Source organism: Falco cherrug, chromosome 3, assembly GCF_023634085.1.
Source record: "Falco cherrug isolate bFalChe1 chromosome 3, bFalChe1.pri, whole genome shotgun sequence".
NCBI classification, from domain to species: Eukaryota; Metazoa; Chordata; class Aves; order Falconiformes; family Falconidae; genus Falco; species Falco cherrug.
The window spans coordinates 118,791,839-118,814,389 of record NC_073699.1 but is presented as its reverse complement, the minus strand read 5'-3'; the positions used below and the strand labels follow the sequence as shown (position 1 = coordinate 118,814,389).

At 41.4% G+C, this 22,551-nt stretch overlaps 1 protein-coding gene across 2 annotated transcripts; it reads left to right on the top strand.

Annotated features, from left to right (window-relative positions):
- Positions 1 to 2,288: 2,288 nt before the first annotated feature.
- Positions 2,289 to 19,684, top strand: CLSPN (claspin). 2 transcript variants are annotated; one of them, XM_055705638.1, is made up of 25 exons: positions 2,289 to 2,388; positions 3,938 to 4,067; positions 4,637 to 5,085; positions 5,798 to 5,962; positions 6,313 to 6,402; positions 6,643 to 6,715; positions 7,229 to 7,337; positions 8,002 to 8,558; positions 9,590 to 9,781; positions 10,611 to 10,792; positions 11,342 to 11,544; positions 11,867 to 11,931; positions 12,328 to 12,533; positions 13,006 to 13,160; positions 13,257 to 13,483; positions 13,725 to 13,836; positions 14,537 to 14,615; positions 14,959 to 15,053; positions 15,683 to 15,847; positions 15,942 to 16,063; positions 16,297 to 16,424; positions 16,918 to 17,014; positions 17,668 to 17,750; positions 17,937 to 18,098; positions 18,308 to 19,684. In XM_055705638.1, exons 1-25 carry the CDS (start codon positions 2,368 to 2,370, stop codon positions 18,419 to 18,421), a joined length of 3,981 nt encoding a protein of 1,326 aa, XP_055561613.1. In that variant the 5' UTR covers positions 2,289 to 2,367; the 3' UTR covers positions 18,422 to 19,684. The 2 variants fall into 2 exon arrangements, with proteins under 2 accessions (XP_055561613.1, XP_055561612.1); XM_055705637.1 differs by having other exon boundaries at positions 13,722 to 13,836.
- The last annotated feature ends 2,867 nt before the right edge of the window (positions 19,685 to 22,551 follow it).

Below are 22,551 nucleotides of genomic sequence, written 5' to 3'. Positions count from 1 at the left end.
CATATATGTAGGGCTACACAGACAGTACTTTAAAAAAACCACAGATGCAATCTCAGCCTCAAGAAACCTGCGATACAAAGGCTTGGTCCTCTAAGATGCTGAGTATGCCAACTCAGGCCTATACTTCATGCATTATAAATTCGAAAAAGTCAGCAATTAGCTTGATAAATATTACATACACATTGAGGCATCCTGACTGCCAAAGCGGTCAGAACCTTATTTCTGTGTGTAAACCCACCCTTATATTGAGGACAGCTATGTGTTTCCCAGTGGTAAGACCTAATTTGCTTATGACGGGCTCAGTTCTGAAGGCTTACTTCTAAACTTCTCACCTGCTAGAAGTTGTAGGAGTATGGTATTGAGTGAAAAATGGATTCATAAACTAGCTTTAAAAAGAATGAATGTTTTAATATAGTACTTTATCCAGTGCTAAAAATAAGTTTTGATTTAGTTTAGAATCTCCTTAATTGCAATTTATACTAAGAGTCACCTATTCCATGAGGCATATGCCTTTGCATGCTAGGTATGAGTAACACAACTTCGAGTCAGAAATACCCTAATATGGCAGGTAGCTAATTGTTTTGCCACCTTTTTCTTGCCAGCTGACTCTCAGAACTATTCCTAACACAGCAATTAGATTATAGTTATAGATAATAAACTGCTAGGTTTGTTTGGGGTTTTTGGTTTGTTTTTTTTTTTACTGACAGACTACCTAGAAAGACCACCAAATTCCAGGAATTTCTAGTGTAATGACACCACGTTTTTTACACTGTCGGTTACCAGTGAGAGAACAGCATCAGGAAGCAAAGGTCTGCACGGTTACTGCTTCTTCAGCAAAGAACAGTGGTCTGCAGGAAAAGGACAGATGGCCTTAAATATTAGCTGAATGTCTTGTTTACATTTGCACAACAGTCTAAAAACTCTACGGTTTTATTTGTTCACAAAAGCGAGCACCTTTTTTAAAAGCAGGTAATGTCATTTGTTTGTTACTAAGGTCGAGGATTGCTTTTTCTCTTCTTTTCTCTGACTCCGTTTGGTAGGTTAGAGACAGTATCCTAATTATATGGCCTAATAGTGGTTTTATGGAGCCAAAATCTGCCCCCCTCATTACTAAATAGTAATTATTAGATTACTATAGCTCCTGTAGCAGCTACAGGAAACCAGAATTGTATTGTGATGCTTGCAGTGGATTTCACTGCCATTTGCTTTTCTCACTTCCTCCACTCCAGACTTGTTGGCTATATGGGAACTATTGTAGTAGGTTAGTCCATCTGCTCCTCATCCCCCACAGAACCGTGACTGGTACCAAACACTCCAGAATATGTTGCTTTTTTTTTTTTTTCCTGGGCTTGCCTTCAGTAACAGCGAATTACTGCTGTTTGACTTGGAAGAAATAGCATTACTGTAGCAGTTCAAGTTCTACAAAGCAAACATAACAATGAAAAAGTGCCAAACATCCGTAACTAGTTCAGACCAAGGTCCCCAATGCTCACCCCAGCTCACTGCTTTCCCTCAAGCTGCCAGTGGGTCGCAAACACCCCTGGAAGTTCCAAGTTCTGGGGAGTGAATGAAGAGGTGACACACCCCACAGCCACTTAACCCAAAGAGTTCTGTGCTTTCCTGTGACTTTTTATGGTTCTGGAGAAGCTTCTTGAGCATCCGGGTTGAGGTCTGACCTGCCGTCTGTTCCCCCTTGGCAGCACTGGGGCCCTGCATACTGCAGGCTTGGTGGTGTTACGTGGCCACAGCACTCTGTATGGAGCAGACCTACTTAGAGAAATGAGTCGAGGTGTGAGATGCATCTCTACTCACTCTCCTGTACTCACGCTCCCGATGGCTAGGGGAAGGCTTTTGCCTGCAAGATGCCCAGGAGCAGGTCTGTGACCTCCACACCTAAACCAGCACCCACTGCTGGCTCACACCAGGCTACCCCCGTAGCTGTGGCCCAGCCCGAGCTACGAGGGGCCCGCAGACCCCCCCAGAGCCGCACCGGGAGGGCTGTGCACGCCTGCTTACACCCCCCGGGCCCAGGCCTAGGGCGCCAGGCCACCCCCGGCCGGCCCCACGGGGCCGTACCGCCGCCACCTTACCCTAACTGGGAGTAGGAAACAGTTTTGCCGCCGGGCGGCCTTATAAGGCGTGCTGCGGCCTCGAGGCGCGAGCAATGATTGGACCAGGTGGAGAGGGCGGGACCACAATTGTACATTTCCCAATAAAGAGGCGAGGGGCGGGGCTCCTGGGGAAGCACTGGACATCTATTGGCTATCTGCTGGGCTGGGCGGGGCCAGAACAGCGCGCGAAGAATTGAAGCCGTGCCCTAGGCGGTTGGGCAGCCAAGTGTTCGGGTGGCGGCGGTGGTCTGGGGCTATGGCGGCGGCCCCCGCTGAGGTGAGTCCTGCCGCTTCGCCTTGCTCCGCGCAACCGGCTGGCTGTCGCCAGTGGGGGGGCAGCTTGTGGCTTGCCTGTGGCCTCGGGGCTGCTTTGGTTGTGGCGCGGCGGAGGGCTGGGAGGGGCCGCGAGGGAAGTGGCGGCGGCGCCTCTTTGGGCGGTACGGTGCCGCCACAGAGCTGGCTCCTCCCGCCACAGACTACGGTTCCCAGCATGCCGGGCGGCTCTCCCTTCCGCCTTGATGCTCGCGGTGTGTGCTGGGAAGACTGTGCTCGGCCTATCCCCATAGGCGCGGTGCATGCTGGGGGTGCGGGGACTGGCCGTGGGCGCGGTGCACGCCGGGAAGGCGGTGCGGGGCCCGGGCGGGCGCGGTGCATGCTGGGCGGGATGCGCTTACCGGGGTCGTACCTCCGGGCCCAGCGGGGAGGGGATCCGCGTCCCGTCCCGTCCCCGCCCGAGCCGATCGCCCACGGGCCGCGCCTGCAGCCCCGGGCAGGGCTGCGAGCGCCCCGGCCGCGTTGCTGGCCCGCCGCCCTTGCGGCGCGACAGTGGCGCCAGGCCTGTGACGGCCCCGCGGGCCTCAGCTGGGAGGGGGATCCTCGGACGCGGGGGGGGCCCTCCATCGCACACCGGCCTTGGGCACCCTCACGGGGGAGCCTTCCTAAAGAAGCGCCTGAAGTGCCTTCTGGTCTCTATTTAATTAATTTAGGTGAAATGCAGCTGTAGGAGAATAAAGTTTTCATTCTAATGGTTTTGAATAATATAATGGAGATCTGCCAGTGTGTGGATTTGTTTTTTCTGTGTGCAAGCACACCTTTTAGTAAAAGTTGATGTAATCTCCCTTCATCTAAATGCCAATAAACTGTCAAAATGTAAGGATATGTGTATGTTACTATTGATACTGAAAAATCAGAGACAAAACATCCTTAATACCTGGTTTCAAGCATTAAAAGGCAGAAATTCTTTATTTTCGGCACCGGATGCACAGGGGATAAGTGCCACCCAACATGCATCCTGACTTTGTTCACTCTTTTATCTTTATACGGCTGATATATACATATTAATGACACTTCTGAGAAACTATTAACATATTCATTACAGTTCATCAACTACTTATACCTACATTCTTACTATGCATGTGTGGCCTGATGGGTCGGGGGTCCTCTGGTGGTTGTTTGGGACATCTTCATCCTCTTCTTCATAATCTTCCTCTTCTTTTTCTCATCCTTTCATAACCTTCTCTTCTTCTGGCCGTGTTTCAGTACTCTTGGCTCATGTCTTGGTTTTGGGCCAGTTCTTATCTACTTGGTAGCTAAACTATACAATGCAGCGTTCTACTAGTAGCTAAACTACATTATACAGCACTTTACAGCTGGGCCACGTCTTGGGATACACAGTGGCAACATTTACAGTTAAGCACACTGTTAAAATTCCTCCGGTATCACTGTGTGTAAGGGGTTAGCCCCATTTTTGGAACAAAGTTAGACACCAAGAGTCATTACTACATAAACAACACTTACAATAAGGAAAATTTCATTTTGCTTTGTAGTTTTCATTAGAAGATTTGAATTCAGACTTGCAGAAAACCCTTGATAGTGACTCTGACAGCGGACAGGGCAGCTGTGAAACAGCCTCTCCAGGTCACTTCAGCAAGGAGATAGCGTCTCTTGATGACAGAGGTCTGTAATATTTCTGTGAATTGTGCCTGGTGGTGGTTGCCTTCAACGGTGCATTTTTCGGTTTATAAATATCTTCTTAGGAAGTTATCATTGCTTGGCTTGTAGGAATCCAAACTGCCTTATTTTTGTTGCTCAGAATGTGGGCAGACGTCTTTAAATCTCTGAAAAGCAATTTTTGAGTTGTGGAAAGAGAAACAGTAAATGGGATGTGAGTGTCTTAATTGATTATTTCCTTCCTTTTTATGATTTGCTTAATCTATGCACGTGTTTAGTTACTGTGGGTTTTACTGCTATTTCAAGGCAACTCACAATCTTATCAGTGAAGGTTTTTCAGTTTTGCCTTTTTTTTTTTTAAGGTTAAAAATCTGTAACATCGTTTTGGGTCAGTTACATACTGCACCACAGGGAGAAGTGGATTTTGAAAACTTGAGTTCAAACTAATTCGCTATAGCTGTTGACACCTGTGAGATTTAAGATATATAACTTCATGTTTAACTGATTTTTTGTTAATTGACTTGTGGAGGTTTCCTCTCCATAGGATGCATCATTTCTTCTCTTTCTTCTGTCAGATTCAGAGGAAGAGGTTTTAGTGCGTAAAAAAGCAAAAAACAGGAAGGTGCTTCAGGACAGTGAGAGTGAAGATGGAGAGGAAGGTGGCTTTTCTGTGTGGAACGATACTCTGGGTGAAGAAAAGGAAAATGGAGAGGAAAAAGAGAGTATTACTGCCAAGAGGAACAAGAAATCTCATCAGATTCACCAAGGCCTGCAAGACAGTGATGACAGTGACACTGGTGACAAATTGCAGACTGAAAACCTTGAAATAAGCAGAAAGTCTGGCTTGCTTGAGGAGGAATTGGAAGAGGAAAGACCCCTAAAATCTGGGGAAAAGTTCAGAAAACGTAAACATGATTTTGAAGAAGAGACAGCAAAAAAAGCTGTAGGAGAATCAAGAAGAAAGGAAAAGAGAAGAACAGAGTCCATTAAACAACTGAAGAAAGAAAAGAAGCCTAGAACAGAGGTATATATTTTGGCAGAAAATCTCATCTGTTTTCTCAACTAAGCCAATTTTGTTGCTGCGTTTGGTTGTTACGTTTCAGTGCTTCAGCATTGCTAGTGTTCACATTCCTATAGCAGGCATGGTATCCACAGGAATCCACGAAACACCATATAAGTCTCTCAGTTTCATCTGCAAAGAAAGCAAAAACCCTAACACTTGCTGATTTAATGTCAGTGCTTGTTAGCCAGGCAGAAATTCTGTGCGTTCTTTGGGTTTGTTGGGGGTTTGTTACCTGCAGAAACTGCTTTGATGGGTATTTCAGCTTTTCTCTACGTTGCTGTGCTAGTTTCTGGAAGAAGCCTTGGTCTACTTTCACATTGGAATTCTGGTCTAAATAAAAGGCTGCTTGGGAGATTTCGTATTGTTGCTATTTATAAAGTGTGTATTTTAAGTGTTAATTTATTCTCTCTGAGCCATTTTGGTCTTCAGTAATTATTGAAATTCCCTGCTAATTGTAGACGTAGGGAGCAGTGCTCCATGAATTACCTTGTCAGCTTTGCAGTGCTATAAAGTGAATGTGACTGGCTTACAGGACACACAGGGTGCTAGATTAAAGATGGCATGTACTTTTTCTAACTTCTTTCACCAAGACCTTTTGACAGTAAACTTAAATTAATGTCAACGAACTGAAGGGGACCTGCTGAAATGAATTACATAAATACTTTATTCACAGGTAGTTGGTGGTGAGAGGTATCCTTTTAATGACAGTGGGTGTCTTCTTGATGACAAAGAACTTTTTGATAATGGCTTAGAAGAGGAAAAGGATTACCCTCCAGAGGATGAAGAGTCGATAGAATCAATACGAGCAGCAGTGAAAAACAAACTAAAAAAATACAAGGTAACATTTGATAGTGATACAAGATTATTGGTCGTCAGTGGGAAGTGTTGTACCTGAACACGTATTAAAACTTCTTAACAATGGTGAACTTCTGCTGTGAGAGGAGAGACTAGTCCTCTGCTTTTGTTCTTAAAGATGGAGGGACACTGTCCTGGCAAGTTATAAAGCTGTAGTAGGAGCTTTGGAAATCTACCATAAGTATTATGTGGGATTTTTGTTGGTTTATGGGAATACTTTTTGGGTTTGCTGACCAGTGGCGATTCTGTACTATTATTTTTTACTTTAACTTGTTTGCCCTTGGTAGTGCCCGTGTTTCTAGCCAAATAAATGAATCTCTTTATGCACTGTAGAACAAAGAACGATTTTCTGAGGGTGAAGGCTACAAGCATGTATCTGATGATGACAGCGAGGAACCTGTATTAAAAGAACCAAAAAGGAAGGTGAAATATTCATCTTTTTAAAGCTCTTAATTGTTTGTTGTAGTGTCTTAAATGCTTTTTGTATGCATGCTGTCCAATGTTTTTTGCTGATTTCTTGTTTTTAATCTTTCCATTTTTTAACTGGCTGCTTTATTCTGAGTTTTTTCTGTTTGAAATAGAAAAATAAGCTGTTTAGAAAGTACAGACGTAGTCCTATATTTTGTTTCCTGACTTAAGAAGACTTTCTTTTCTTTCCTTAAGGAGCGGAAAGCAGCAAGGTTAAGTAAAGAAGCCATTAAACAACTACACAGTGAGACCCAACGACTTATAAGAGGTAAAACTTAAATTCTTTGTATGTAGAGGGGTATAAACTATTAAGAAATTCAGGAAAGAAATGTAAAGAATTTACCTGAAAGGTTAGAACCGTCTTTCACCTAGCATGACTTATTCAAGGACCTGTTAAAAGATACCTTTGTAACTAATGGGGAAAAAAAAATTGTGCAAACACTTGCACCTGTAAACTTGTTGTGTAAAGTTAGTGCAACGTTTGAAGAGTTTGATAGGCATGTAATAAAATTGAAACCAGTCCTGCCATTCTGATATATTAACATCACAGTTCATTTCCTAATTAATCCATAGACATACTGTAAATTTGGCCTCCAAGACTGTTGCTGTTGGAGCTCTTTCCCAGACAGCAGTGTTTGCTGTATTCAAGTTTGAATTGTGCTGTTTGTGCCCAGTCAGATGTCTTTGCTGTAAAATACTTGTGTCAAGCTCTGAATTTCAGTGATGTCAAATAAATGCCTCTGGTGACGTTTCAAATTTTTTCACCTCCTTTCTCTGGTAGAATCATCTGTGTCTCTCCCGTATCACGTGCCTGAGACCAAAAGCGTTCACGACTTCTTCAAGCGTAGACCTCGACCAGTATGTCAAGGAAATGCCATGGCATTACTGAAGTAAGTACTTCAACTTTGTCATATTTTTTCATATATTTTGATGGAAATCCCAGCTTTGCTTTTGAGGATAACCAGACTTTTGCATGCTATAGGGGTTGTATGACCCATGCACCTGCTCTGTGTACAGTTACAGCTTTTTTCTGGTGTGATTGTGGCTGTTGCTTTGACTGGAAAGTTTTATTAAGAAACTTCATTAGGCTCCTTTAATTCTGTGAACACCTGGAAACCAGGAATATGTCACTGTTAACATAAGGCAGTGCTGCATGTCTGACACAGTTGTGCTATTGAAACAATCAGGGTCTAGTAGTAACTCCAGGTGAAGTAACATGCTCATGCAAAGTTACTTTAATGTGGTTTACATTGGATCCCAACATTTTACTTGGTATATTAATTATTTCGAGTAATGTGTAGTAAAATACTTCAGCTACCGTGGTCACAAAATCTCTCAGAATTTTATACTGTGATAATATAACCAACTGGTACAAACTGCTTACTATTCTACACTTCCTTATTTCCTCCAAATGAAGTTTTTCAGACTCCTGTCCTTTGTCTCTTCCTACAAATTAATGACAATAATTAGAAAGTGATTTCTTTCTCTTTGAGTTTGTTCTCAGCCTCTTCTCCCCTTTCACAATAGCCATGCGTGATACATTTCTTTCGTTAGGTCCGCTAAATACCAGCTATCCCTAAATGAAGAATCTGCAGGCACTAAGAACTTGAGCACGGATTGCAAAGATGGGGGAATAGCAGGCAATCAATCAACAGCTAATGAACCAGGAACAAGCCTTAGCAGAGATGTTGATGCTACTGTGAGCCAGCCTCTTGCTGATGTAGGGAAGAACTTAACAGAAGACTGTGCTGAAGAGCCCAGACAGGACAGTGATGATTCTCATACCGTTAGGACTGTAACGACTGATAATAATACAGAAGAACAACAGTGCTCTAACTTCCTAAGTGCTGATTGTAGTGAACGAAAAGAGAAAGAAATTCCTCCAGCAGTTGAAGGAGATGCCCTTGAGCAAAGAGACAAAACAGCACCAGACTTAGGAAGTGAAAAAAGTAATCAACAAGTGGGGCCTGGGTTGGTGGCACAACCTGAAAAGGCGAGGAGGTCCAAGTTGGATAAACTTCGTGAACTGGGAATAGACCTGTCCATCAAGCCAAGAATCTGCTCTGGCAATGAATCCTTCATAAACCTTGAGGAACCTGATTCCAATAAAGGTATTGCTTTTATTGTTGTAATCCTGTCATATCTGTGCAAGTAAGCAGAGTTGATCTGACTTTAACTGGAAAATCTCCGAGAAGTGTTTAGGTGACAGAACAGTCAGGTGTGTTCACTCACTGGTACAGATTCTTTGCTTAATGTTGGTATCCCTATTCTTTCAGCCAATGTTTAAAAAGGAAGCTCCGAGTCCTTGATATCTGAAAGCTTGAAGGAGTGCTCAGTAATAACTATTTAATGATGAATGATTTATTTCCATTTTGCTGTAGTGGATTATGTTGGTACTTAAAGCACATGGGAGCACTTTTTCAAATTGATTCAAAAATGAGACATGCAGTAATTATCTGGAAACAAAACTGGCCTGCATTCCAGAGTGTTTACTACAGATTTTGTTAAAAGGCAAGGCTGGATAGCAAGGAAAAATTTACTTTTGTAGCAAGAACGTTTTGAATGTCTTTTTAGGTACTGGAATGTGAACATCTATTCGTCAGTATTAAATAATTGACCATGTTTCAGGGAAAGATTGCAAATGACTAGGCAATTTTATAATTCCATTAAATCTATGATGGATTAGAAGGTGTTAAGAGAGTGTCTGGATTGGATGCTACCTCTGTGCCTGGAGGAAACTGACCCCTGCCAAGAAACAGTGGTTTTTGACAGCCATCAGTCTGGCTTTAGATATATGTGTTAACAGAAACTTAGACTTGCCTGGTGGCTGGAAGGCTAGACTGGAAGTGGATTGAAGTCTTGTGGATAAATCATAGTCAATAGTGAGGTAATTTAATAATAGCTAATATCCATTAAGTACAAGTTACAGCAAAAATATTCTGTAGTATTTTATTGTTTTATTAGTCACATAGAATGGTTTTGCAAATGTTTTAATATTGGACATTTAGAGTTTTTAACTGACTTCCTTTGGAAAAAAAATTCTGAAGACCTACTCTTGGTACAGCTTCAACACTCAATGCTTTTAAATGCTATCAAATGAATTTCATTTGCATTTTGAAATTTAATTAATATGTGTTTTAAGAATTAGAAGCCTTGAAAGCACGTTTCTTGAAGCACACTCTTCAAACGTCAAAATCCAAAGTTGAACAGACCATAAGCATAAACATTATTTGTAAGGAGACTACATCTGAAGGGAAAGAGGAATTGAAAGCAGATGTGGTACCAGCAGTGCTAGCTGCAGAGAGCCTGGATGAAACTGTCCACACAAAGCCAGGTTGGTTTGGGAGAAGAAGTGATGATGATTGAATTGGAAAATGCTGTGTCTATTTTTTTTTTTTTTTTTCCTCTCTCATTCCCCCTTTCCCAGTACTGCCCTATGAAGTACAGATGAAGGGATCTTCGTCTGTGAAATCAGTAGACCTCTGAAATAGCACTGGCCAGTGCAGAACAGCCTCAGTCAAATCTTTGTGACTGGTTCTCTGGATTTCTCCCCATCTGTACCAGAACATTTTAGAAACATCCGCAATGTTGTTTCCCATCAGCCCTCTGAATGTAACTTCCTAGACTCTTTGTGAACTACTACCATTTGTTAGATCTCGCTCATGCTTACTTATTTCTATACGGCAGCTTCTAATAGAACTGTATGTATTTGCAAGCAAAAATACATGTGGAAAGTGACTATCCTGTGGTATCTATTGAAGAAAATAGATTATTTGGTGAGTTCTATGGGCATGCATTATTTTTAGCTGCTCTTCATTAATTCATGGGCTATATAGCACATCTGCCCATGGCAATTGGATGCTCTTGTTCCCGAAAGACACAGTGGAGAGACAGACCTGATTCTCATTCAGAGCATTGCACTGGTAGCATTTATGGATAATGAGGAATCTTGATAATTCATGAGGTCATGTTGTCTCTCTAAATTGAGCTCATTGAAACTAACTGCTCTAGCTCTTACAGATCAATTCATAAAAGCATTTTAAACCCAAGTAATTTTTAAATTCCCTTTTTATGTGTGTAGTTACATTAGATTGGATGCTTGAAGGCGGTGAAGTTGAAGTTTCACTGCATCTAATACATCTAATGTGTTCGTTTCTGTCCAGGTGAAAAGCTGCAAGTGCTGAAGGCTAAACTCCAGGAGGCCATGAAACTGCGCAGGACTGAGGAACGCCAGAAGCGGCAAGCATTGTTTAAACTGGATAACGAGGACATGTTAGAGGAAGAAGAGGAGGAGGAGGAAGAGATGACAGATGAGTCTGAGGAAGAGGAAGAAGGCAATCATGAGGTCTGTATGCAGCATTTTTACATAACCTAGTCAGCTTCTCAATTCTGCTACCTCTCCCCAATGAAATGAGATGTTAGTACACTATTAATATGAGGGAAACTGCCAAAAATTCTTCCTAGAAGCTAAAAAGTTGCTATGGTGAGCATGTTCAGCGTTTGGATTGTCTAAAACTGCCATAAAAATATTAGTATTTTCCTTATTTGTCTAAGCAGTGTTAAAACCAAATATAAGTGTATAAAAGATTCTGGTGCTACTTTCTCTTTTTATAAAACCTTAGCTCGTTGCTAGCAGGGGAAAAACTGAGGTCACCTGCGCAATCTGGGGTAGGGTTTGCCATGGCCTTTCCTTTTTTAAAAAGGATCAGAATATCTTGGCTGTTTCAAGTGCCTCTCAAGCGTCTGAGAGTGGAATAGGTGCATTTAAGAACTGTCAATGTCACTCAGCTTCATCCTCTATATGCTAAAACATTTTCTTGAAAAGTATGTGAGTCACTTGACAGACCAAAACAATAATCACCGTATCTGTGCTATGTTTGGGGCTGTTTTTTAGAATGTGGAATTTCTGCTTCATGAAGCAGAGGAAGATAATGAAGATATAGAAGAGAAACATGTTGAAGATGGTGATAAAGAAACTGACAAAGAATCGATCGATGGAGAAAAGCTAGAGAAATCTGTGCACTGTGATTCTGTCCCCAAACCACCTTCAACAGAGTCCACATTGATGCTTTTTAAGGACAGCTCCTCAAAAATGGGGTAAATAGGCCAAAACAAGCCAAGCTTTAAAAATGGTGCCTGAGCAATTTTAAATTTGATGAGTACACATAGATGTTTTTATTTAAAGTAGTTCTATAAAGTATATTTTCTGTCTTGTTTCAGTAGTTATATGTGCATTCATAAATGCTTTCTTTAAAAAAAGCTTAATGACTGTTTAGTGGAATAATCTGTGTCTTAATCAAAGTGTATTAAATGTATTTTTGTGTGCTACCTTTTTTTTTTGCAATTAGGTTAGGTTTGACAGACAACAGCAATTCATCTTGTATATATTGGTAAATAAATTTTATTTAATGAATTGCAGATATTCTCTTCCTGATGAGAAACTTGAAATGGAAGAATCTGCAGACAAAGGACCTACCAAGTTAGGTAAAGTAGAATTATTATAGCTAGCATTTTTGTCACGTGGCCTATGTAGAAGTTTCGATTTGAGACTGGTATTCAATATTTTTCTTATTTCATCACCTGTATACAGTGTGATTATGAAAGTTTATAAGACTGATGAAAAAAATGAGAGAGCTTGAAAAAGCTAGAGAAAAATAAAGTTCAAAATGATACTGCAAAAAAATACAGAAATGGTCAGAAATCAATAAGATGAAATTCAGTAAAATAGTGTAATGTGCATCCTCTATGAAGAAAGAAATCCAACGTGAGCACAAAAAAATGAATTTTTAGCAACGTGTCAGTGTTGCAAAACAGGATCTTGAGGTTTTACTGGATCACTTAACTTCTTTTAAGTGCTGTACTTAATTTTATTTTTTTCAGAGGATGATGACTCGTTTTCTCTACCAACACTAGCAAAAGAGAACAGCCATAACAGCAGCTTTGAGTTTATTGGCTCCATGATTCCATCGTATCAGCCCTGTAACAAACAGACATCACGTGGTGGGAACTTCTTACCTGCAGCAGGAGGTTTCAGGTCACCTTCTCCGGGCTTTTTCAAAACAAGCTTTATCAGCTCTGCTTCTAAGGTAAGGTTCTCAGTCTTATTCCCAGTGAGTAGTGAATAAATGTATTTTATCCTGACTGTCAGATCTGTTTAAAAAAAAAATAATACCAGAAGGCGGCATCTAGGCAAATGCTTTTATGCAAATAAGATTTCAGAAAAGCAAACTGTCCAGGGAGTTTAAAATGTCTCCACATTGGAATGGTTAAAAACGACATTCTAAAAACTTCCATTCTAAAACATCAAATAAAGGATGCCATAATCTGGTTTTTATATCTAAAATATGTACATTGCAAATATTTTTAAGCATACTTACGTGGGTCATACAACAGCTGATGTGAATGACCTCCTATGATTTATCAGAACAGTGTGGACATACTTGACTCCTGCACGATGCTAATCCTTTAAAATAGCTTAACTGGTTTATCCCATTCTTGCTTTTGAATTCTAGGCTTGCAAAACAAGTAACTTGAATATTTTTGTATGCCTTTGACTAGAGCTCAGGAAAGATGTCTGAGCCTTCTCTTCCCATAGAAGATTCCCAGGACCTGTATAATGCCTCTCCTGAGCCTAAGAGTTTATTTCCAGGCACTGGAGAGTTTCAGTTTTCTCTGGAAGATGACACTCAGAGCCAGCTGCTTGATGCAGATGGGTAAGTACTAGATGTAAAGGATGGCATTTTGTGCCTTTTAACAGAAATAGGACCTACAGACCAGCAAGATTTTTCTAATTGCAGTCTGTCTTTTAGGTTCTTGAATGTTGGACCACATAGGAGTAAATACCAGTCCTCAAAGCATCAGCTGACTCTGGCTAGTATGGATGAGAATGCGATGGATGCCAATATGGATGAATTACTGGACTTGTGTTCGGGACAGTTTAGCAGTCAAGCTGAACACGTGCCAAATACCAGCAGCAACAAAAAGCAGAACATGGAAGAATTGCTCAATCTTTGTTCAGGAAAATTTATGTCTCAGAGTATGTCCTGAATTCAGTTTTCGGCTTTGTGGGTTACTGGATTTATAAGCTTTATGCTGAGGTACCCGTTTTTCTGGGTCGTTCTGGGCACTGATGCAGAATGTGGAACTTCCAAGACTTCTGAGCGCTCTAACAATTTCTTGCCTTTGTTGGGAGTGTGCTAACTAGGATGCTTTCTGACATTTTAAGAGTAGAAATGTATCTGTCTAATAAGTTGCCGTCTTATTACTTTTTGTAGCAGGTTCTCCAACATGGGCATCTTCAGTATCTTCCAAGGCAGAAAAAGACAGTGACATAGAAGATCCAATGGCAGAAGCTCTAGCGCTTTGTTCAGGCTCCTTTCCCACAGACAGGTTAGCATTGTTCTTCCTAAAACTTACAAAAGCATACAGTGGTAGTTGTCTCATTTCACTCTTAATGTGTTTTCTTGTTCAAAATCAAAATGCTGTAAGCAAAAATGTGGCCTGTTTTTTTGGGGGGAGGTGAAGGGGAGGAATATTGCAAATTGCTTAGCAGTCATTCTCTAAGTTGGCAGCATATACTGTTGCCCACAGCTACTGTAAAGATAAATCCTTCTTTGTCACTGATAGTGAAAGAAGTGTTGAGGAGCTTTCATCAAACTGAGGGAAGGTTGTTAGAATGTAGGACTTTGGGGTTCTCTTCTGGGCCGTTGCCAAACTACGGGAACCATAGCTCGATGTAAGTTGGGTACTTGTGTTTTTTCCACTGATTAAACTGGAAAGTTGTATGGGTGCCTGACAAAAGGATAATGAGGCTTCTCAAATGGGAATGTTAGGAAGATCCAAGAGGAATTTTAGAGGAAAATAAACTCAGACATTAGTACTTGTCCCACAGTTTCTGCAAGTGAAGACCTGAAGTCTTAAAAATCGGTGCTAATGGGGATTTTGGGCACGTAAAGCTAAATGCTGTTGGGAGACTGTAATTGTCTGAGACCAGCTGATGTGGTGGTTGAAATTTTGCCTTGAATTACTGTGAAGCCGTCATTGGAGGTGAAATGAAAACGTGTATTTCTTTCATTTACTTTTCCCCTAGGGAAGAAGAAGGTGAGGAGGAGCAAGAACTTGATGATTTTCAGCTTTTGACAGATGATGATGCCTTTGATAGTGAAGAGGTATGAACTGATGGAGCAAGGAGACTGCTACAGCATTCTGACTAAGAATTCCATTTGTCTACATAGGGCTTTTTTTCTTTTTAATACAACTATAAGGCAAAGTGTTGCAACTTCCATAACAAACTACTGAAACGTTTTTAAAAGCAATGTTTGGATCATTCATCTCCTTAGTGTTATGATAACTTAATATTATGATATCTTATAATGCATCTTGGCATAGCAAAAGCTCTGGAAAATCTCTGGTGTTCTGGTCTGTGTTTATTGATTGAAGAACCGAAGAAGCTGTTACAAAGCAATCCACTTTCAGAAATTCCTTAATTTCTGAAAACTTTCTCTTTGACAGGATAAAAAAAGTGAAGATAGTGATGCTGAAGAAGCAGAAATAAGTGATGAAGAAGAAGAATTGCTGAGACATAGACAGGGCTTGAGGAAAAAGCTGTAAGTACATCTTTTTTGTATCTTAATTGCCAGTCAGAATATAAATAGCACTAGAATTTTAGTCTGCAATTATTCACCATACAGTATTAGTAGCTAATGTTTATTTGGTGTTGACGCTGGCTGGGTTTTTTTGCTTTGGTGATGGCATGTTGTGTGAGTCTAACTATGTTGCTGATGGGTTATAGAGGATTTCCAGTATAATTTTCATTATAGATGAATTTCTTTTCTTTTCATAGAAATGAAAAGGCCATGATGAAAGGAATGCAAATTTTATTTAACACCAAAATAAAGGGTGCCAAGAGTATTGCTGTCATTCCTCATGTCTTAAGATATATATTTGTTCTAGTAAGTAAAATGTCTAGTTGGCAGTTATCATTGCCATCACATTTGGTAGGTAACTGGCAAGGAATCTGTTGGATGACAATAATTTTAGTTGATGTATGTTGGCAGGCTGTGTATGTAAACGTGTGAGAACTAAAGTCTTACATCTTCAATTTTTGAAAAGACATATCCTAAATGAGAAATGATGATAGTGTTAATTTTGTGTCAAAAGATAAACCTGGATTTCAGAAGATGTGTGTGATGATTATTGGTCTACCAAACCGAACTCTTTTAATGTTCTTTTGTAGAAAACTGCAGGATTTCATGGAAGATGAGGCAGAGCTATCAGGGAGTGATGTGGGCAGTGAAGATGAATATGATGGTGAAGACCTGGATGAATATGAAGAAGAGATTATTGACGAGGAACTCCCTAATGAAGTGGAATTAGGAAATCAAGTACAGAAACTACACCTGTCAGTGACAGTATTAGGGTATATTTTTGCCTGTGAAGTCATGGCTCTTGGATCTCGTCTGGACTAACCTGCTCCCTTTCTTCTGTGTTGATAGGAAGGCAATGCTTGACGATGACAAGCGCCAGTTACGCTTGTACCAGGAGAAATACCTCATTGATGGTGACCTGCATAGTGATGGCCCTGGCAGAATGAGGAGGTTCAGATGGAAAAACATAGGTGCCTTTCTGATCTGTAGTTAGTAAATAGGGATGAAAGGTTGGAAAGAGAGTGTGTGTGTATGAAATAGCACTCAGTAGTCCTTCAGGATTAAAGTCTTTTCAGACATAAATTGGTTTAGGGTGTGTGTCTTTTTGGTTGGGTTTTTTTTGTGATGTTTGGGGTTTTTTTTACTAGCCTACATATTTTATGCCTCTCAAAATCGCAGCTAAATCATTTTTTTCTTTGTCCAGATTATGCTTCACAGATTGACTTGTTTCAGAGAGATTCAGATAATGATGATGAAAATGAACAGCTTGATGAGACGGAAGTGAAGTGGAGGAAAGAGCGATTTGAACGAGAACAGTGGCTTCGTGAGCAGGTATTAGTTAGATTCAAGAAAGGTATCTTGCTCACTCTATACCATTGCTAGGTGTGAGATTGTTAGTTCCTCATCTGGAAAAAATACTGTTCATAAATGTATCTTTGTTTTTCATCACGAATTCTGTTCTTTCTCTTCTACAAGTATTGTACAGAGAGAGAAGCTAATTCAGAAGGGAGAGGCAAAACAACTATGTTCTGAAACAAGTCAGCTTCAAAGGTGGAATAAGTCTGTTGTGCTGGGAGCATAACTACGAGTTTTAGAAGTTTCAGTATTAGGTCAGCTGTCAGCTGAATGTGATGCTACAGGTTTGCTGCTCATCAATAGAATGAGGATTATAAGTATCTAAAATTGCAATAAACTCTTACAGTTGAAAGTAAATAAAACTGAATATATTAACTTACATAATGAAAAGACTTGGTCTACTTAAAATACCGAATTAAGTGTTCGTTCTTAATACGAACTTTTTTGAAGTGTCTTCTCTGTGCTACAGAAGGAAAAAAATGAAGACGAGGAGGAAGAAATTGGTGAAGACAGCCAATTCATGAAACTAGCAAAAAAAGTAACTGCTAAATCTCTACAGAAGAAAGGTAAGCTTACTTTTTATTGAAGTGACAAACAAAGTTTAACTTCCAGTTGTCACTTGTGGTCTTCAGTGAAGCAGCCCATGGATCAGAAAACTCATGTCTCATTTTCTTACACCAGTCTGAGCTCTTGTCTTCCAGAACTTGAAAAAGTTCTAAAAGTGTTGAAAATATGCAACTGCAAGGTTGATGATAGTTGGTGCGTTTTTTAATAAAGTAGTATATTACTTCTTGAAAACAATGTTGTAGAGTGGAAATAAATTCTTCTGCATCTTTGTTTAGTCTTTCATTCTTCCTTTGCTTGCCTTTAAGTCACAGAGAAGTGGACTGTAAGTGACATTCAGCATTTTCTCCAGATGTTTGTAACTTCAGGAAAAACTATGTAATGTAGCGAAAATAAATTTAAGTTTTCCTTGGTTGTGACAAAAACATGCCTTCAAGTGGGCAAAGCTGCTTCAAAACCAGATTTTTCCCTTCTGACTAATAGAACTAATTGCCAGTCATCTATCAGTTGTATGGCTCATAGTATAATTTGGTGCAGGTTCCTCCCCCCCAGTATTTATTGTCTGTTGTCAATTCTAAGTTCTTCAGTTTGATATAAAATTATGTTATTTCAAGTGAAGTTTGGAAACTGACGTTTTCCTCTTGGTCTCTGCTAGCAAGCCCAGCAGTAGCGGTACAAGACACGGTGCTACTGCCCAGGAACCCATTTGAAACATTCAGACCTGCCAGTGACATGCAGGTGGGTAATGGTTCTGAAAAATGGTATTTCCAAACTGCACCTGTAGAACACAGCAGATTCTGCCCATCTCTGGTTTGTGTGGTAGCGAGTAATGTTTTAGGAGGGAGTAGTTTTTCTGTTTAGAGTAACCTACTAGGCAGTGTTTTGTTCATGCGATGGTTTAACACGGATTTCTTTGTTTTTCAGATAAAAAATGGGTCTCTCTTGAACAGACCTAAAGCCGTCCTTCAGAAACTAGCAGCCATGTCAGATCTTAATCCAAACGCACCTCGAAATTCAAGGAATTTTGTCTTTCATACGCTTTCCCCAGACAAGAGTGAAGAGGCAAAGGAGAAATCAAAACTTCAGGTAAAGGTTTGTGTGGAATGTGCTGCCAGTTGTGCAGATTATTTGAATGTACAAGCGCTAAGCACTGGCAAGCAGTTAAGAGCGTTGCTGTTATAAATATTCTCTGTGATTTCCTAGTATGTGCTCTCACACCAAATACTTCCCTCATAATTCTGAATTTAAACTTTCTGGAGATTTTGTATATTCCAATGTATCTTTGTCCCCTGTAGGTGAAGAAAAGGGGTCCTACTGCAGTAATAACGTCTCTGGCCAAACGGCCCAAGGTAGACAACACCGAGGAAACGAGTCAAAGCCGAAGCATATTCCAGTACTTGGAGAGCTGAATATTTCTGTGTAGGGCCAGAGTTTGCATCTCGTCTCTTTGCATGTTGTCTCCTTGCCAGTGGTGGTTTGTTCTGCAAATCTGCTAGCAATTGCCAGGAAGGTAAACAAATCGCTGTACGTTCCTGTGCTGCCACTTAATTCACAAGTTCCAGTAATTTCCAGGGTATGGTCTTGTTTATTCTCCTTTGTTTTTTCTCAGTGCTCCATGGCAGATGAGAGCACAAAATCCATGCCTGGCTTGGAATGAAATGCTAACTTCGTCTTTCCCAAGCATTAAGGAAACTTAGGCTACTGTATACTGTTGTCACAGAATCTCATGTACTTCAGTGGTATCGGTGCCATCTGAAAATGCCATTTGTGTGACAGGTATGATGCAGAAATGCTGCAGTTAGCTTAAAGCACAGGTGAAGAAAGTATTTCTGCAGTTTTGTGTAAGAAGAAAGCAGTGTTGACTATGGCAGGACGTATGTTGCTTATACTTGCAGTACAAAGGTAGCCATGACTACCTCCAATGTCTTATCTTCTCTAACGTTAAGCCTTTATTAGCTTGACATTTCAAGAAACTCTAATTTATGCTTGAAGCGTATACTTTTAAAACAGATCCCCATCTTATGAGACAGTACGATAATGATTTCTTTCCAAGTTTTTATTGTTGTTTATATTCTTGGACATGTGTATGATGTGTGTATGTGTGGAGGGGGAAGAATGGGATTAACAGAAGCAGGAGAGGAAAAGGAGGTGTGTTGGAGTGGTTTATTTGCCTTGTGAAGGGGGGAGTTAGCCCAAGTTGGGTTAGTTTGGCCCAACAGAAGATTCTTAAATCATTTGTTCTGTTGTTTTCATGCAAGCTACACTCATCCAAGGGAAATCGTCCATCTCGGAACAGCTAGTAACGAAGGGCTTCCCTAGAACGAGGAAATTAGATAATAAGGAGCCATAATTCACAACTATTCTAAATAGTGTGAAAGCAGCTTGAGACAGGATATACAGCACTTCTGACATTTCTGATCACATGCTGAATGTGTTAGAGACCAGATAATGGTACCACAGTGGCCTGCTCTGTAAGACTTAAACGTCTTTCAAGGAACTTGATGTCACGTAAGTTGCTGTCAGTGAAGGATCCTGAACTGTAAATTTTGTAACATCATAAGCGTAAGCCTGGTGTGCTACATGTAAAATATTTTACTGTATATTATGTTTATAAAGAACTATGGTTCTAATTGGAGTGCAACTTTACAATAAAAAGTGTTTTTAATTTTGGAGGCACTTGGAATTAATTTGCAGGATTTCACTCAGTTGTGTGTATGTGGGGGTTTTCCAAAATGTTTACTTATCTTTTTTTTGGTTTTCTTTTTCCCCTCCCCTTATTGCTGCTTTTCTTCTGTAGCCACAGTGAAGCCCTTCACTAGGAACAGCTGCAATAATATTGGAATACAACAAAAGCAACCCCCCTGTGTTTACTGAAGTGTAAATTCTCAAGTCTTCCGCTTAGGGTTTGCATAAAATTCTTGGCCCGAAGAATGTTTCTTTTTACTGCTTCAATAGTTTTGATTTTGTTTGCTCCTAGACAAAACTTCCTTTATTGTTGTCTCGAGGCATGCCTATTTCAGTTCATTCTAGCAATTCTGATAACGAGTATACCTGGATTTGGGATGGGAGGTTCAGGGAAGAGAATGAAGGAGGAGGAAAGGTCATTTATCAGATATTTCTTGATATCTGGATATCCAGTTAATTCTCTGTCACAGCATTTGCACTGATTTGTAAGCTGTACTAATTCAGCACAGATTTACTGGGTGAAAATATTGGAAGCTGCAAAATCCAGCATCTTCTCTTAATTTTGCTAATAATGCCTGCCACTAGAGAGCAGCAAGAGAATGCTTTTCCTCTAGCAAAAAGGGGAAGGAAGAATGATTAAAGCTTAAACTGTACTCTTGACTCAAGGGGAAATTCTTAGAATTTTCCATCCTCTATGGCACTGTGAAAGATTAAATTTATGTAGACTTGTAATTGCTGCACTTTTGCATTAGAAGGTGGTAGCTTGAAGAGCACTTTTAGAGGGTTGGCTTTGTCCTGGTGGTTTTACTGGCCTCTCCTCTGCATCCGCTAACTGCAACGATGGCATTTGTTTTGCTTTCCCTTTAAAATTTTCCCTTCAAAATACATTTGCTTGTTTTGTAGCCAAGAGTAGAAAAACACTGTTGGGCCTGAAGAGCTTATAAATGGAAATACATGGAATGGGAAGGGTTCTGGTTACTGCTGCTCAGGGGAAACTCTTTTTCCCCCCAACACCCGCTCGGGGTGCACGCGACGCTGCAGGTAGGCACTGCCTTGCACCCCAGGGGAGTGTTTTCCATGCTGTGTCCTGAGGAGGCCAGGAGCTGAAATCCCGATCGCAGGAGGGGTTGAACCACGAGCTCAGATGCTTTTGCTGCTTATTGTGCCACCATCCATCTCCCCAGCGGGGACGGGAGCTGCAGCGTTGGGGCTGACCCTTGCCTGCGCTCCCACCTGTGCCGCAGACCTGCTCTCATCCATCTCATCCCTCCGGCCGGCTCTTCCAGGGCTGCCCCCACCCCACCTCCTGTCTGGCACATTAACTCAGCTTTGGCTTCTCATTTTCAAGTATCGATCCAGCTCGCCCCTCCTGGCACTGAGGCGATGCCGCTGTGCTAATGGGGAGACAAATCCCCCCCCCTTGTTGCTGCTGGAAGTGCCAGGAGTGGGAAGGAGGGATTGACTAAGGCTCAAGGCAGAGAGGGGCGAGGGGGTGGGAACAAGGGTCTCCGGGGTGGTGGTGCCTCTCTGCAGGGCTGTCCTGGGCTGAAGGCAGAGCTCCCTCCGCTCCCCTCGCTGCTTTTTCCCCCTAACCCCCTATTCTGGGCTAATTCGCAGCCGGGACGGGTGATGTCTGGGTTTGGCTTTGCATGAGATGCACAAGTGGCTGCCCCGTGGTGGGACACCAGGGTTTCCATCCAGCTTAGGCAGCTGTAACGAGGCCGTGGCTCTGTGCCTCAGTTTCCCTTAGCTGTGCAAGGGGCGGGAGGAATGCAGCCCTTCAGATCCGAGCTCCTGGTCCTGGGCTGCACGGCGGGAGCCAGGCTGAGCTGCGAAGCACGTGGGATTTCCTGCTGAGTTTGCAGGGGGAATGAGCTCTTAGGAGCCTAAATTATAGTAAAGAAATTAAAAAAGAACTTACAAGCAAAGGCAGGAGCGGCCCTCGGTCCGTGTTAAAGGTTAACATTGCAACCACGTTTATAATCATAGGTTTCACCACCGCACAGCTCCTCAGGGGCTCAAGGCAGCCACTGAATTATGTTTTCTTTTCCTTTTTTTTTTTTTTTTTCCTTTTTGCCAAGAGACTGAAAGGGGGAGAGAAAAAAAACTATTTGTTTGTCTTGTCTAATTTAATTTATGTTATTTATCAAATAGACAGGTTATTTGGGAAACCAGATGGACCCAGGCTAAAATCATCTGTATTTCCAACATGTGAAGAATTATGTCAGAGTGGACACATGAAAAGGAGTGTGCTGTATGTTTTGTGTGTTCTTAGCACGGACCTTCCGCACCTCATCCGTCCTGGACCTTTAATCGGTTGTCCCAGACCCAGTATGAGGGTTAAAGGACAAAGACCCCCCAGGCATCCACGCAAGTGTGGATGGAGAGGGTGTCACAATTATTTACCCTCTCTGGCTTTCGACCTGCTCGTTAGCTGGTGCATCCTTTCTCCAGGAGTGATGAATGGGGCACAGGTCTGGGCCCCTGAAAACGTCTTTAGCACGCGCTTGGTTTTGGAAGGGAGCAGGTGATGTTTCCAGCCTCTGTTTCTTTTCCTTTGGGTTCTTCATTATTAGAAAAGGAAACACAGAAGACAGAGCAGCAACAATGGGCAGCAATGTCTATAGTCTCACTGAAATGGAGTAGGTAATTCAAGAAAACACAGAAATACAATGCAGGAATATAGTAAAAGAAAACAAAGAGCCCTCGATTAAAGCCGGTGAGGGACTTCTTCCAAGGGCATTCAGTGATAGGACTGGCTTTAAATGGAAAAAGGAGAGATTTAGATGAGATATTAGGAAGAAATTATTTTTTTGTGAGGGTGGTGGAGCACTGGGATGTGCTGTGGGTGCCC